At 42.7% G+C, this 17,074-nt stretch overlaps 1 protein-coding gene across 3 annotated transcripts; it reads right to left on the reverse strand.

The window, feature by feature from the left end:
• Positions 1-13,059: 13,059 nt before the first annotated feature.
• Positions 13,060-16,354, reverse strand: CUNH7orf25 (chromosome unknown C7orf25 homolog). Of its 3 annotated transcripts, none has more exons than XM_025853159.2 (2): positions 16,202-16,354; positions 13,060-15,232 (listed from the first exon to the last, which is right to left on the reverse strand). In XM_025853159.2, exon 2 carries the CDS (start codon positions 15,209-15,211, stop codon positions 13,946-13,948), a length of 1,266 nt encoding a protein of 421 aa, XP_025708944.1. In that variant the 5' UTR covers positions 15,212-15,232; positions 16,202-16,354; the 3' UTR covers positions 13,060-13,945. The 3 variants fall into 3 exon arrangements, with proteins under 3 accessions (XP_025708944.1, XP_073742991.1, XP_025708945.1); XM_073886890.1 differs by lacking the exon at positions 16,202-16,354 and adding an exon at positions 16,000-16,134; XM_025853160.2 differs by lacking the exon at positions 16,202-16,354 and adding an exon at positions 15,730-15,921.
• Between the last annotated feature and the right edge of the window lie 720 nt (positions 16,355-17,074).

The following is a 17,074-nucleotide window of genomic DNA, read 5'->3' on the forward strand; positions in this document are numbered from 1 at the left end:
CAGAACATCCTGTTCACTTTCTCCCGTTTCGCATTACTAGTTTGCTTTGGAAACCTATCCCCCATCAGCAGGGCGATAAACTGCATATGCGCATTTTAGAATTACAGGTAGTTTTAAATTGTTAGGGTATGTATTAATTAGACTTAGTTATTATAACCACTTATTGCAATCAATATTAAATTGCATGATAACAATTACTATCTCCTTTTCAATGCTCACATGTAAAATCAGATGCTTCTATTCAACAACCTGCTCTCAGTCCCTGGTGTGACCATAATTTCACCAATTGTCTGTTCTAGACCTGTAATAGCATAACATGTGATCTTCCACCCTGATCCCATACCTGCCTTTGGACCGTGTACGTAGACCACACCTTCCTGAGATGAGCTAGCAGACTTGTCATATGGCCACACCTCTTTCTCAAGTTTAAAATGTGCACAAGCAAAAAAGCCGAAGTCTGAAGGTGCTAGAGCTAAGTGGACATGATAACTCTTGCTGTCGAGTAGCCACCCCCAGGAAAGTCTTTAGAAAGGAAGCCTATGGGATTAGAACATTGGTTTTCATGTTGAATGAAGTTATTTCTGTCAGTATCATTTACAAGTAATTTTTCTTTACGTTACAAAGTGTTAGCTGAAATCAGAACCTTGGTACTATGGCTATGACCAAAGATTAAAAGCTGAAGGGTATACGCCCAGTTTTCAACGTTGTGTAGATTCCATGTGTTACAGGAACAAATAGGTACTTGGAAACTAGGTCCTGCTATCTTTGAATTATGCCCCACCTGTCATCAGTCAGGTTCTACATGAGGGGATGGGGTCCAAGAAGGAGACACTCAACAACCAGGCGGAGGCCACCCAGCTCCCAGAGGCAGAGCTGAAATGCCGAGGCAGGTCCATTTCTCAGCAGGCGGTGCTGACTTTCCGGAAGCTCGGCCTCCCTCATCCAGCGTGGGACTGGCGCTCAGCCTTTGACAGCAGGACCAGGGAGGATGCCCTGCCCACTGGCCAGCCCCACCTCCTGGCCTCTTCTGTAACTGCAGATCATGCCTGTGCTCCTCTCTTACACCTTCCCACCTCAAGCCTGGGCTCACTCAAGATGACCAATTTGACTCAACTAGTTGCTACGGACCTCAGGTTCCTCCTACTACTCACACTTTCAAAAACTGGCCCAAATGCTGAAGCATCTTTGAGCTTTTCGGGTTCTGATTTGAATGGAATCAGTAAAAGGGGCGAGGTAGGTATAACCTTTATTTCTCTTTACTGGCTTGTATTTTGCTATATCAATCCTGAAGTTGAAAACTTCCTGTTCTATAGTTTTCAGTTTAGGAGTTCATTAATAAGAAAATATGCTCAGTAGGACTTTGTTTCTTCCTGAATGAAAAGTCTATTCTCCGTGTTGCTAGTTTGCAACAGCCCTGTTGATGGCTAAGCACAGAACACTCCAGCCACCTAAACCACTGTCTGAATAGATTTGAACCAGGAAAAGCAAGGGTGGTAGGGGAAATTATTTTGGGAATTAACTATGCTGGGTTAGGAAAGATTATTTTCCTTCCTAGGACACGTTCAAATACAAGTGCCGATTTTATGGACAGACAATGCCTTGATTTATCATATAAAATGCCTCACAAGGTACAAATTTGGTAAATTCATTATTTTCCATACCTGGTGATCTGATCACTTGTACCAACAGTTAGAGGCCAAAAACAATCCTTATGAACAAGAGTGGAGGAGGGCTTACATTAACTGGACCATTGTGACGCAGGCATGATTTTGAAGTGAAAGCAAAATTTTCCTGAAATACTCTGTCATTATCCCCTTTCTATTATTTAATTTCCTTGATTTAAAAATAGGATAAACTTGGGGCGCCTGGGTGGCTCAGTCATTAAGAGTCTGCCTTGGGCTCAGGTCACGATCCCAGGGTCCCGGGATCGAGCCCCGCATCGGGCTCCCTGCTCAGCGAGAAGCCTGCTTCTCCCTCTCCCACTCCCCCTGCTTGTGTTCCCTCTCTCGCTGTGTCTCTCTCTGTCAAATAAATAAATAAAATCTTTCAAAAAAATAGGATAACCTCAGCAGAATGGAGAAAACAATCAAACACAGAGCCACATTTCATTCGTTGTCCTTATAGTTGTTATCGTTGTTATTTTTCAGTTATCTTGAACTTTGCCACCTAAGACCCTAAGTCCACTGCTTACAGAAGAAATGACTACTCCAGCTAGCCAAGGCTCCATGAATGACTAGGCTGTGGTTACAGCGCCAGTGGAAAACAAAGCAACCACAGAGGGGCCATCTGCCTTCTCTACTGAGGAAACCAGTCGAGTGCCAACCCAGGCACCAAGCCAGCAGTGTTACTGAGTTGGGTGAAGCACCAACCAAAGACCCACTTGAGGATTCCATTGCCTGTAACCACATTCTGCTCCCTGACTGGACACAGAGACACTTGGTTGACTTTCCAGTTCGAATTTTGCTTTTGTTTCGATTAGCCTATTTTTGTTGGTTTTCCCTCTTCACTTGTGCACCATTTACAAGCCACCACTCTGCTTGGCTCCCATCCTATCACCCTGATAAATGTGGAAATAAGAACAACCTGTCTGTGGTAGTCAAGCCATAGCCTGCCTCAGATCTCAGAAATTCAAAAAGGAATAGGATCTATTAGCATCTCCCATTTGATTTTCTTCCAGCAGGATTTTCTTCAGGAATGTAACCTTGTCTTACTGTCACATTTTTTTTTCTTTTGAACCAATGTTCTTTATTCTAAGAATTATGCAGGAAGAGTAAGTTCCCTTAGCTCCATATGCATTGTGCAAAATTGAAAGAGAAAGAGGCACAGCAGAGAATGCACAGGTACCCTCTTAAGCAGGCAGAACTAAATTTAGTTTCTGATCCCAACTCACACGTTACCCATTTGTTTTGCTTTTATAGATTAAGATCACAAGAATCTTCAACAGAAGAAAGGCCAAGAGGGCTAGAATCTTACCAGATGGTGGTATTAGTAATGGAGCAAATAGAACCGATGACAAAGTCAGAAAATGACACAAAGAATATAAATATTGTGGGGTGGCTCCCTCCGTCCCAAATTAGTCTATTAGCCAAATATTTTCAATTCCTTTGTACTGTTCGTGGTAAAATATGGAACATGGAATCACACATCACATCTAAAAATGCTCGCTGACGACACTGTGTGATTCACTCTTTTTGTCATACGTGCCTTTGAATAATAAATTGATGGGTATTAAAATCACAGAATATTTAGTAGGATCTTATTTTACTTGTATCACCACTTTGATTCAAAAAAGGATTTCAGGCAGTTTATAAGTTTAGAAGGACGAATGATAGGAACTTTAAGCTCATCTTAACTAGATGCCACGGTAGCTCTGCATGCTTCCTCTGGGTGGCGTTAGTGTGCACAGCTGAGAAGGGGCTGCCTCCTCTTTCCCACCACGCCTACCAGAGGTTTCATGTGTGCTGGTGGGTAAAGGAAAATCCCAGAACTCATTGAACAGCTAGCAAGCAGCACACGTGTAAATGAATGGTCTTGAATCTGGGGAACACCATCGAACTGTTTGCCACCAGCTTTGAAACTGCCCCCCACATACAGTTTACCTGCCCACAAAGGTCCCATGCTCCCCTCCACTCCATACCCTTCTACCCCCAAATACACAGAGACATACAGGAAAGATCCCAGGCCAATGTGCTCTTCATCACAGAAAAGGACAATAGCCCTCATTAAAACTCGTTAGGACCTTGTTTGGGGAGCTGTGTGGTCATGAAGTGCCAATCTCAAGCCTCACAAAACCTTCCACTGGCCATGTCTGAATTATTGCCAGAATCACTACCAGGAGTTAAGGAAAGGGGAGTACAGTTAACCCTTGAACATCGCGGGGGTTAGGGGCGCCGACCACCTGTAAGTAGCACAAAAATTAAGGGCAATTATATATAAAAGGTATAGGAAGTATGATCGTGAGAACTGATGGTTACTGTTTTAAATGCTGTGCATACAGTATCTTATTTAATTCAAATCCTCATAACAATCCTACAAAATAAGTACTCTTCTTACTTTACAGATAAGGAAACTAAAGCTTGGTGAGGTTAAGTCCTTTGCCCAGGGCTCACACAAGGTGCCCACTGAGAAATGAAATCCGGGCCTGTGAGGCTCCCAAGGTCTGACCATTGCATGGTGCTGCCCCCCAGTGGGAGGAGCTGGTAATTAGCAAATCGGAATTGCGGCTCTCTTACTCATTTCTCTAGAACCTTATTTTCACCTCAGAGGTGGGTTGGGCAAACATGATTCGCAAAGTCCTTTTTATTTCCAGCATTCTTACTTGCACCAGAGATAGGAAAACATTCACGTAGCAAACTGATTCTTAAGTATCCTGACTTTCTGACCAAACTGATGGCAATTCATTCAGCCTGGATTTATAAATTCCATATTAAGGCTAATCAGTGTGTCTTGCATGTTAGTCCTGAGACTATAATTATCGGGATATACATAAAGCTCCATGAGGACCAGAACCAAGACAATCTCATTCACCTGTGCATTCCTGGCACGGAGAACAGTGTCTTTCACACCAGGGGGGCTCCCGAATGACTAGTGCATCCTCAGAGATTAATGTAAGATCATTAAATCTTAAACCACCTCTGTGCTCCCCCCCCTTTTTTTTAGAAAAAGAAAAACTGAAAACAATGGAGCTAGAATTGAAATTTAAAATAATTTATTTAGGGGTGCCTGGGTGGCTCAGTCGTTAAGCATCTGCCTTCGGCTCAGGTGATGATCCCAGGGTCCTGGGATGGAGCCCAGCATCGGGCTCCCTGCTCAGTGGGAAGCCTGCTTCTCCCTCTCCCCCTGCTCATGCTCTCTCTCTGTGTGTGTCTCTGTGTCTCAAATGAATAATTAAAAAAAAATCTTTAAAATAATTTATTTAGTTCACTCTGTGACTGAGTTAGCCTCGGAGAGGAGAGGACATTTTTGTTGTCATTGATATTGCTATTGTTAGTAATATTGTAGCTATTCCCACCATCTTCATCTTCTAAGGAAGCCCTACTGGCTGAGAATTCTTTTTTCATCCACTGCGAAATATCCCAGGAAAAAAATTATCCAAAGCTCTTCGCTCTTTCTTCTGAGCAAGAGATTTAGGAACCACAACCCTCTGCCCACCTTGACCGCTCCCTCCACACACACACCACTCCAAAAGAATTCCACCCTTAATTCAGAAGCTATGGACAATTATTTTCTTTAGCAGAGATTCTTTGAAGAAACTTTTGTAGAAAAAAATTTCATTTTGCTTTCTTTATTTAAAGGGAGAAAACTATGCAAAATATATACATAGAGGTGTGTATGTGCATAACCACGTATGTCTGTGTTGTGGGTGTGTGTTGTGTTTGCTCTATAGTTCATTAGTGGATTATCAGTTTTTTATTGCTTGCTCAAATCACCATACAGTGGAGGTAAGCAGGTAGATGCTGCTCACCATTGTTAAAAAACAAAAATCCACCTGAGTAAATTTAAAGATCAAATTGGCTTTATCCAATGATTCATGAATTGTGAAGCATCCCATCTAGTAATAGGAAGGAGCTCTGCTGAGCTGTAGGAAAGATTTTTAAAGGTGGAAAGGGGCAGAGAGAGGCACCTGGCTGGCTCAGCTGGTTAATCATGACCCCGGGTCCTGGGATAGAGCCCTGTGTCAGGCTCCCTGCTCAGCAGGGGAGTTTGCTTCTCACTCTCCCTCTATCCCTCGCCCCATTCGTGCTCTCTCTCTCAAACAAATAAATAAAATCTTCTAAAAAAAAAGGTGGAAAGGGGCAGAAAAAGGAAGTTATTAGCAAAGAATGCATTGTTTCAGGCAAGGTCACCCTCCTAGGGGGAATAGAAAGGGTCTACTGGGTAGATGATCTCACTAGTGCTGAATGGGTAATTCCAGGCTCACTGGTTACAGGTTACATCCTGAAAGAGGTTGAAGCTGCAATTAGGTTAGGGGGTATTAAATCTTGGTTTACTAATATGAGGCTTGGCACTAGTGACTCCATTTGGGGCCTATTATTTCTTTTTCAACACCGTGGACATCATGAACCCAGTTTGTTTTATTTGGTAACTTCACCAACCCACAGACTCAGAATCCTCCACTAGTTTCTTTTGTATCTGGCCAGAGATGAGAAAAAGAATGCGAAGAATTAGGCAAGAAGGTTGAAAGCCGAGCATGGAAGTGGCGTATTTCACTTCTACCCATATTCTATGGCCCCATCTAACTTCAGAGGAGGCTGAAAAAATGCGGTTCAACTGTGTGCTCAGGAGCAAAAAGGCAATGGTGTTTGATAAACATAACAGCATTTTCTCAGTAACAACAACAACAACAACAACAAAATGGCAAACCAGAAGATTTAGCAATACATAACACACAAAAAACTAATTTCCTTCTTATACAAAAAGCACCTATAAATCAATAAAGAAAGAGAAAGGAATGCTCAAACATATTAAGCAATTCAGAGCAAGGGAAGTGTAAACGGCAAATAAACCTATCAGCAACCTGACTCACAATTAAATACATTCTTTTAGATAATGAAATCTTATCGTATTTATTAAAATTTTCTAAAGCTTGTATGATACTCAGCATTGGTGAGAATGTAGGTTAAAGACACTTTTGTAAATAATTTCTGCAATTGTAAATTGGTGACATTTATTGGAGGGCAATTTGGCAGTAAATTGTAAAATGTATAGGCACATAACATTCAATACTTTACTTCTATTATTAGGAATTTATATGCTGTGCAAGGTAGAGAGTCCAATTTTCCCAGGACAGCCAGGTTCAACAAGATAGTCCTGTTGTCTTAGCAACTTATTTTCAAATTTCTTGGTTTAGAATTACACAACAATAGCCCTAGTGTTGGACATATTTTTTTCAGAACTGTTTATGAAGCCAAGTACTACAAACTTCCTAAAAGTTCATCAATAGATTGTAAAGAAGTTCATAAAAATTATGATATATCTGTTCAATGGAGGGCTATTAAGCAATTAGTGACAGCTTTGCTGTCATTTTCACTACATGTTCTCCTCTAAACCATATGGAACAGAAAGGAGAGCAAATAAAACACTCACAACCTCTTCCTATAGCATAATTATATAATACAGAGAAGAACATAAATATCATTTTAGAAATGAATGGGGGGAAATACACATCTAAGACCAGCAGATTTGGCAGAAACTTCATGGAAAAGCAGAGAGGTGAGAGGGTCCTGGGGGAAAGAGACCCAAGAGGAAGACAAAAAGGTTCCATTCCCAAAAGCAGAGGGCAGCACTAGAAGTGGGAACTATGGAGAGCCAATCTGAGACCAGGAGGGTCTGAGGGCTGCGAATAGCAGAATCAAAAAAGAAAAGACTTGGAAAGTCCTCCTTACTTGAAGTGGCAGTACTGAGCAGGCACTGAGTTTGGGAAGAGAGCAAGGCTGTGGAATCGCTTGGAGAGGGAATCTGATGATGAAGGAAGGAAGGGAGAAGCTGTTGGTAATGGCCCTACTAAAATGTGCTAACCCTGAAGAATTAGAGGGATCCATAACAAACATACACACATACACACACATACACACCGCCTTCCCACAGACACAACGTGGCACAATGTATTAAAGAAACTGCATCTACCTATTCGACACCAGAAGAGGTAACCCTTGAATTGTGAAACCAGAAATAAACAACCTAAAAAGAAGAACCAACTAAGTCCAAAGTTAGTAGAAAGAAGGAAGTAAGGAAGATCAGAGCAGAATCAATAGACCCTAAAAAGACAATAGAAAAGAATAATGAGACTAAGGTGGGTTTTTGAAAAGTTAAACAAAATATACATGCCTTTAGCTAGACTTGCCATGAAAAAAAGAGACAGAACTCAAATAAATAAATTAGAAATGAAAGAAGAGACATTACAACTGATACTACAGAAACACATACGATCATAAAGACTAACAATTATACACCAACAAATTGATCAGTCTAGAAAAAATGGGGAAAATTCCTAGAAACATATAACCTACCAAGACTGATTCATGAAGAAATAGAAAATCTGAACAGATCAATTACTAATAAGGTGATTGAATAAGTAATCAAAAACCTCCTGACAGAGAAATATCCAGGACCAGATGGCTTCATCGGTGACTACTAGCAAATATTCAAAGAAGAATTAATACCAATCCCCATACTCTTCCAAAAAACTAAAGAGGGGGGAGCACTTCCAAACACATCTTATGAAGCCAGTGTTATCCTGATACCAAAACATTGCAAGGAAAGAAAATTACAAGCCAAAATCTAAAAATCTTCAACAAAATATAGCAAACCAAATTCAACAATACCTTAAAAGGATTACACACCATGATTAAGTGGGATTTATTCCAGGGATGCAAGGATAGTCTAACATCCACAAATCAATCAATGTGATATGCCCCATTAACAAAATGAAGAATGAAAATCACATGATTACCTCAATAGACGCAGAACAAGCACCTGACAAATTTCATCATTCATTCATGATTAAAAACTCTCAGAAAACTGAGTTTGGAGGGACTGTACCTCAACATAATACAGGTCCTATATGTCAAGCCCACAGGCAACATCCTACTTAAAGGTGAAAAACTACAGACTTTTCCTCTAAGCTCAGGAATCAGAACAGTGAGCCATCACCTCACACCTGTCAGAATGGCAACCAACAAGAAGACAAGAGATAACACGTGCTGGCGAGGATGAGGAGAAAAGGGACCCATAGTGCACTGTTGGTGGGAGTGCACACCTGGTGCAGCCACTGTGGAAAACAATATGGAGCTTCCTCAAGAAATAAAAATAAAAATAGAACTTCCATGTGCTCCAGCAATTTCACCTCTGGGTATTCATCAGAAAGAAATCAGCTTGCAAATATATCTGCACCCCCATGCTCATAGCAAGAGCAGCATTTTTTACAAGAGCCAAGACACAGAAACAACCTGAGTGTCCATCTATGGATAAATGAATCAAGAAAATGTGGCACACTGACATACGATGGAAGATTATTTAGTCATAAAAAAGAAGGAAATCAGGGCGCCTGGGTGGCTCAGATGGTTAAGCGTCTGCCTTCAGCTCAGGTCATGATCCCAGAGTCCTGGGATCAAGTCCCACATCGGGCTCCTGGCTCAGCAGGAGCCTGCTTCTCCCTCTCCCTCTGCTTCTCCCCCTGCTCATGCTCTCTCTCTCTCTCTGTATCTCTGTGTCTCAAATGAATAAATAAAATCTTAAAAAAAAAAAGAAGGAAATCCTGCCTGACCTTAACTTCAGTTAGAAATATTACTACAGGTAACTGAAAAAGCCAAAGTGGCTTCAACACATGGGGGTTTTATTTTTTTCACACAGCAACAAATCTTGAAGAAAGCATATGCCAGTCGGCACCAAAGTCTAAAAGATTCCCTTGGCTTTTCTCTCGTCTCATAAAGTTATTTAATTTAGAATGGAAACATGGTGATTTCCCCAATTCTACCATCTCCTTTACGCTTATTAGCTATAATTTTCCTGCAAGTGAGCCTTGCCATCACCCACATTGACCAGGAAGAAGGCATGAGGAGAAGGCGGATGAACAGGGGTCCACTTCTGTCTCCTTAGCAAGGAATTCGGGCACTTCTGGATAAAGGCATGAACGGGGGAATGAGGGTTTTCACTCTCTACAGGACAGGCAGGTAGAGGAGGAGAGAACGGGGACCCGGCTCAGAGCACCAGCCATATCTGCTGTGCCCCTTGCTGGACCTTTCTAGGTGTCCTCAAGTGTCATCCTCTCATGTTTTCCATCATTTCACTTTTTCGCTGAATTCTGGGAAATTTATTAAGATCTATATTTCAGTTCAGAATCTTTGCTTAGTTTTGTCTAATCAACTCTTTAAAAGTTTATTTCTCAGCTTTTTTGTTTTTTTGTTTTTTTTTTTTTACTGATAGTTTTCCTATTTCTAGAAGCCCTGTTTGCCTACTGCTCTCTTTAGTTTATGTTCTGTAAACATTTTTTATTTACGTGGAGACAGAAATGCCTTTTTCCTACTGTGATTTCCATGATGGGGGGGGAGTGGGGGCTCTCTCCCTCCCACACCAGTACACTTCTGTCCCTTTTCTGCTATGGGAATAAAGAGTCATTTGTGTGATCACCAAATTTGAGAGGACAGCCTGGGATGGATGGCTCATCTTGGTCCTTTTTCCTCTTGGGAACAAGCTTCCCATGGGTGAGGTGTGCTCTGCAGGGGACAAGCTCCCGTCACATGGCCAGCACTACCTGGGACTAGGTCGGTAGCACCTACGGAACCCTGGGGTTCTGCTCTTTCCGCAGATAGAAACCACATTCTCCAACTTAGCTATATGCAATATTTTGTTGCAAGTGGTATTTTAGCCTCCATCTGCCACTCTGAATTATTCCTTTTTTTTTCAGAACATACATATATTAGAACATATATATATTTTTTTCAGTACTTTTTTTTCAGAACATACATGTGGAACACATCGAAGACTCAAATACTGAGGAGCTCACTCATGGCAGGTTTCTTCATATGTTTTTACCATGTCTCACTGAAAAGCTCTGCCAAGCAGTTTCATTTTCCCACTGGGCTCTGTGAGGCTTGGGAAACTGAAGTGTCCCCAAATCCAGAATGATGCCCTGTGTGTTTCTGTCAGGTGTCTGCAGGACAGTACTTGCCTGGGACAATTTTTATACTAATTTCACATAACTGGGTCTTCCCTCAAAAGCTAATAGAATTTGACTCTATACCCACACAAAGCACGGGCTGGGCTTCATTTCTCTTTTTCTTCCACTCAGAGTCACTAGAGTCTAATTTCCTTGCTGTCTCCCTGGGCGATGTTTGCAAGATCTTCTTTCATGGGAGCCGCAGAGTTTCAAAGGTTCTGGCTTCGTGCAGGGGTCTTGGGATTACCTCGCTTCAAGCAAGCTTTATGACTCCGATTCTATCCCAGCATGGAGTCTAATTCCCAAGTCCCCAGGATTAAGGTTGGGGACTCATCTCTGCCTTTCATCCTCTGGGAAACAAAATCCCCACAGGGTGAGGTATTCTCTGCCTGGGCTCTATTTGAACTGGGATGTTCGTGCATATATTCACCTGAAATTTTGTGGCAGCTTTCTTTTTAGGACACTATGTCAGGTTTTAGTATCAGAATTATGTTTATATTCCATAAAATGAATTTGAAAACATTCCCGATACAGTAATGATCTGAGGTGACCAGGCTACTATTACACAAATGGGCTCCAGTCCTCCACCAAGGCTCTGTCCTCAAGCAGGAGCACCCAGAGTTCTCCTCGTAGGACAGGGGTGGGGAGGTAAAGAGAACACCCCAGCTACCATGTTGAATACTGTCCACCTTGCTTATGGTGTTGTGCTCCATATTACTTTTTAGAGCAAGAGCATTAATTGATATTTAGAAGTAAGCAAAAACTTATCTAATGAAGCTAACTGGGCCTGGACATCTTTTTGGAGGTCATTATTGAATAACTTCAACAATTTTTTTCAATGGTCATTGGTTATTTAGGTTTTCCATTTAATTCTAATCCCTATTTCATTGAGGTTTCCAAATTTACCCAAACAGTATGCAGATACAGTATATTTCCCTGTAATAATTTATCTTCTCCCCAGCTATTTTATAACCTTTTTGGTCTTATATGTCTCTTATTTTATGCTTTCTGGTTTTTATGCTTCCTTGAGAACTCCTTTGACTTGTCTTTCCCTATATGAACTGCATTTATTCTCCAAACTCACCCTTCATTTGAAAGCGAGTCAGCTTGGTTTAACTTGTACCATCAGTCACATTTCCTGTTTGACACCTCAAATTATATTGCACTATTTTCCAATGGCAAAAATCACAAAGTTGCTGTTGACTCCCTTCTAAGTAAGATGAGGATTTTTAACATGCTTTTTCTTTCACCCACCACTTCCAATTCTTCGTCTTAATCATAGCTTTTACATTATACATCTTCACGTTCATAATCTTTTGGACATTTGCTTTGCTTTAAAACCATGATTCCTTGGACTTGACAGTTTTTAACTGGTATTTAACAACATTCTCTTAACTTTGCTAATTCTTTTATTATTTATATTTTACCTTTGTGTATATGCACGATATATATATATAATTTTGGTCAGCTGTGGTGGGTCTAGGATACACGCAGGTCGTGTGTGTTTCTAGAGAAGGCACTACTCCTTACTTTATATTCCAGGATCCAGTGCCCCACCACATGTCCATATCTACTGCTTGCATTGATTATATTGTTAGCAACTGTAATCACTGAATGTCTAGGAAAGGAAAATGATCATGAGATCATGGCCACTTCAGAAATCAGTCTCTTCCAAGAGTGCCATGGCTGTATACATTCTGGTTGGCAAAGATTCAAGTTCTTCGGTATTAATTCATCGTGGAAAGGGATAGAAATCTACCTTTTTCCTGCTACTCCTTAAAAGCTCAGCCTTTCACACTGCGCCTGGCACATGACAACACTCAATAAATTACACTTCAGTTGTTGTTCAACTCCGTATCAGACTAAGAATTCCTTAGAGCAAAGACCAATTACTCATTTTTTTAAACCAAATTATTAAATGCTCAGTACCAAGCACCTTAGTATCTTAATAGGTGCTCAAAAAGGCCTAAGCCCAATTTTTAACACTATACAATTTCAGGTGCAATACAAATTAAATCCACCTCTCTTTACTAAATTGGAATCCCAGTCAGAGCCTTTTCCCCTAGGAAATGTGTTCAAGTTAATAATGCAATCTCTCCCAAGAGAAACAACCCCAAGTTTACTTTTCCATTTCACTGCAGTGTTCACTGACATCCTATAATCAAATTCCACCCCTCCCCCCACCAACAAACACTGTAGCCGGAAACGGAGTTCCCTTCTCATAAAACAGTAAAGTTGGCACAAGATAACGAGGTCAGGCTGTGGCAATGTGTCCTAATACCGGCTCCTACACTTAGCTTGCATTAATACTTAAGCTCTAATGTCCCAATTTTTAAAATACGGTCAATACATATCCCCTTTGCTAATCTATTTTGCTTTGTTGCAAATAAAGCACCTAGGGCAACATGGACATAAAAATTTATTTTTCATTACAACTTGTGTCATGCAACAGGCATGGAATCTCCTACCACCATTTCACAAGAGTGAAGTAATGCAGTTGTCACTTGCCACTTGCAAAAGAAAGAGTAAAGGCAGTATTTATAAGTCAAATACCTCCAATATGGGAACTATTTGTACTTAAAATTTGAATTCCTTTAAAATGTTTTCTCTAATTCTTTTACAATTTATTCATATTAATATTTTACATTAAATGTCCCCGGTGTACAGTAGCGGGACTGCTCTTTCTTTTCACAAAGGTGCATACATAGGTTCATGGGACTCACGTGACCAGTATTCACTTTATTTTCTTCTATATTAACGTACTCTTCGTAAACACACCCACCAGAGTATGCCTGACATATAGCAATCAAGGAAGTTTCTTTTCATTAACAATGGCCATAACTTTATAACCAAAAACTAATTATAAACTTCCCAGCCTCAACCCACATGAACGGATGAACCAATATAACGAAAAACAAGCTTCAGTTTTCTCCAGATATTTAATGCGAGACGCAGTGTAGCCATACCCCATGAAATGCTGATTACCACTAGGCGGTTGTTGCCCTACTGAATCAAATAAAACTACTGCAACACAGCTAAAAGCTTCATATGGATGTAGTTCTGTTCTTAATTGCTGTAATGTAGGCAGTTTGATAAATGAGCTTGTCTCTTGTGCTTTTTCTACTTTAGGTTATATATTTTATAGATGACACACACAATCAACTCTACTGGTTTAAGAGTTCTACTGGTTTTAAGAGTATTATTTTTACTATAGACCTTTTCCTCCTCCCCATTTAAGATGGGAAGACCCAGCCTTTGGTTTTCCATGACAATATTTAAAGGATATCATTAGTGTTCACTGTCAGCTGTGTAGTCTTTTGGTAAGGGGGTGGCTAGAGCCTCTTTGCTCTCAGTAAGTGCTCTGGGCTGATGGATAAACACACTAAACTTAACACCCTGGTTGTTGGCAGCTCTGACAAAACCACTATTGGCAGTCATTGTGATGGCTTTTAGAGTGTCTCCTGTCCCAAAAATTGTTAATGAGCGGCTATTGATTTTTGAACTGGCCACTAGTCTCAAGGCACGCTCAGAAGGCTGGTCTGGCACCACATTAATTTGTTTAATTAGCATAGTGGCCCTCTCTCTTTCCCCAGGTCCTCCTAAGGTATCTAGAATAGACTGAAAGTCCTTGACAGCAGATTCACAAGCAAACAACTCCTTGTCCTTCATAAATGCTTCCAGCTGTGGTAAAACCTGCTCTTTCCTCTCTTGCTCTGCTTGTTCCGTAAGCACTTTCTCTTTGAAGATAAAGTGGCAGCCTCCATAGCTGAGGGCAGATACATATGTGATTAAAGTAGTAATGTCCAGATTTACTCTTCTGCACACATCAACCTTAATTTCCGTTGGAAACGCAACACTTGCTAGAATATTTTCTCGGTCCACTCTGGTCACCTGCAAAAGTTCAGGGCCCTCGTCATCTGACTCACTCTCACTCGGCTGGAGCTCTTCAGGGTGATCTAACAGAGAGTTAACTGCCACTATGTCTCCTCTCACAGAAATGCCCATTTCTTTAAGCTTCTCTGCCATGGGGCTGGAGACACTGTTGTAAAATGCAAAGATGATGTGAGGGTTGCTATACTGCACTGGCTGCTGGTGACTGGCCTGGAGGAAGTCTTCAGCCTGTTCAATGATACTTTTGTCACCATACTGGCCCCTGCCCAGCCAAATGTTATGGAGGGCTTCAGCCTTTCGGCCAATGGCTTTCACCCAAGTATGACCACCATTTGCAACTACATCCACCACAAGGGTCTGCTTTTCTCCCAAGGTATCTGTGTAACCAAAGACATGAAGAACACTAACAACTTCCTCCAAGTTTTCTGCTGATTCCACAATGGCTCTTAGGTGTGTTAGATTAGTGCTCTGTAAATGGGATTCCTTAATAGCTACTTTCCCAGCTTCTACTTTCTGTAGGAATTTTAATTCTGCCTTCAATTTGCTGCACAGCTTTGCACCACCTTCTATGCCACCTTTTCTTGATCTAGAAAGTGATTCTGCTCTCTTGATCAGTTCCTTGGCTATGGCGATTCGTTCACAGAGCATGGAGTGTGCAGACATGCTGACAGCATTATTCCTTTCCTATGGAAAAAAAAAAAAAAAGAAGGCAAATCGAAACAGTCCTCAAAAATCATGGCAATCAATTCTTCACTGAGGATTATTAAACTTCAATCTAGCAACAAAGCTTACGGGGGCTGAATCTATGAACCTGGACTTCTGTATGGCTGATTTTGGAGTGACTCCCTCCTGTGACAACTAAGGAAAGGATGATACCTACGTTTCTGAACTCTTCTTTTGGTATGTTGGATTCCGACACACTTTTTAGACCTTTATCTCTAAAGTTTGAAGGTCATGTTCAACATGTCCCGGGTGAGGATAAATGCAGGAGTTCGGCAACCTACTACCTAAGGAATCCCCTCATCAGCAGCTTTACTGTTTGGTTGTAGAACAATTTTAATAAAAGGCTCGGAAAGTGAAGAGAACGTGATTAAATTAAAAATATCCACACAGACTAGCTGGTCAGCAAATTGTCCAAACCAAAAATGTCTCCTCAAATGACCACTCTAAGCCTTTCTAACCTTTTCCTCCTTCGTGAGTGGGTCTCCTTTACCCGACTGCCTCGTGCTGTCCCACGGGCACCCGGTACACCCGCCAAGGCATCAAGACCGCCTCGTTCCTGCATTTGACGTCAACCCAGTACATTTTAAAAGACCGAAGGGGCCCACCAACTCGGCTCCGGCTCGCAGGAAGGAAAAGCCCGAGGATAAACTAGACCCCGCGAGGGCAGCCCGCGGCTACCCGGAGGTCGGCGGGGCCTTCCGGGCGGGCAGCGGGCCCTGCAGCCGTACCGGGTCCGCCCGCACAGCTGGGCCCGGCTACGCAGACTCAGGCTCAAACAGTCCCCGAGACCAGCGCTGGGCGTGGAGGCCAGGACCGGGGGCGCGCGGCGGCCCGCAGCCGGCCGCCTCCCGGCCGGGGAGGCCGGCCCAGCCCCCTCCCGGCCTCGGAAGTGGCGTCCCGCTCCCTCCCTCCGCCTCCCCGGCTCCTCACCGGCAGCTCCAGGACCGCGAGCGCGAGCAGACAGGCACGTGCGCGCGCGAGGCCGGGACCCGCCGGGAAACCTCGCCGGGCAGACCCCACCCCACTCTAGCCGCCGCTCAGCCGGCGCGAGCGCCGCCGCCTCGGGAGCCTCCTGCGTCACGTGGCCCCGCGCCGGGTGACGCCGAGTCCGCGAGTCCCAGGCGGCAGCGTGGCCTCCCGAGCGTGGCTGACGCTAACGCGGCCGCCATGTTTGTTGAGGGCACCCGGCTCCTCCCACTCTCGCGGCTGTAAGAGACCGCGAATTCGTGGCCACCTCGCCCGGGGGAAGCAGAGGTGGAGCTCTCGGGGCCAGGCATCACTCCCAGTAGGGCGCCGGCCACTCGGTCCCGGGCAGGCTGACCCCGCGCCCTAGCCCTTAGGCTCGGTTTGGACTTTTCCTAGGGCGGAAGTCGTGCATTTTGGTGGAGAGTATCTCCCGGTTGCGCCCAACTACCTTATTTCTGCCGTCAAGCTCAAACCCCTAACCAAGTGGCTGGCACTGGTTGTCTTGGAAAAACTTTCAGCTCATTTTAATAGAAGAGGAAACAGGCAGAAAGCTTGTCAAAGGTTTCACAGGTGTTAAGTGCTAGAGCTGGGACTCCTGATTCCAAGCCAAAGCACTTTCTACTGCGCGATTCTGGGCTCTCCATAGAAAGTGTAATACCAGAGATGTGCTCCCTTTCTGGAGGACAAATGATCGAATGGCTTCTGAGGGAGAAACTTATATTAGCCTAGTAAGAGTGTCCAAAGTCAACGAAAAGAATAGGACTTTTGATAAAGTAAAGCTAATTTTTAAAAAATTAAAAAAGGACTTCAAATTAACAATCCTATGTACGTCTACTC

This window comes from Callorhinus ursinus, unplaced genomic scaffold (assembly GCF_003265705.2).
Source record: "Callorhinus ursinus isolate GAN/ISIS: 27379988/994484 unplaced genomic scaffold, GSC_fseal_2.0 scaffold73, whole genome shotgun sequence".
Taxonomy (NCBI): Eukaryota; Metazoa; Chordata; class Mammalia; order Carnivora; family Otariidae; genus Callorhinus; species Callorhinus ursinus.

Excerpts from the sequence above, each read along its gene's own strand:
- CUNH7orf25 (XM_025853159.2), bottom strand. The coding sequence starts at position 15,211 with ATGTCTGCACACTCCATGCTCTGTGAACGAATCGCCATAGCCAAGGAA.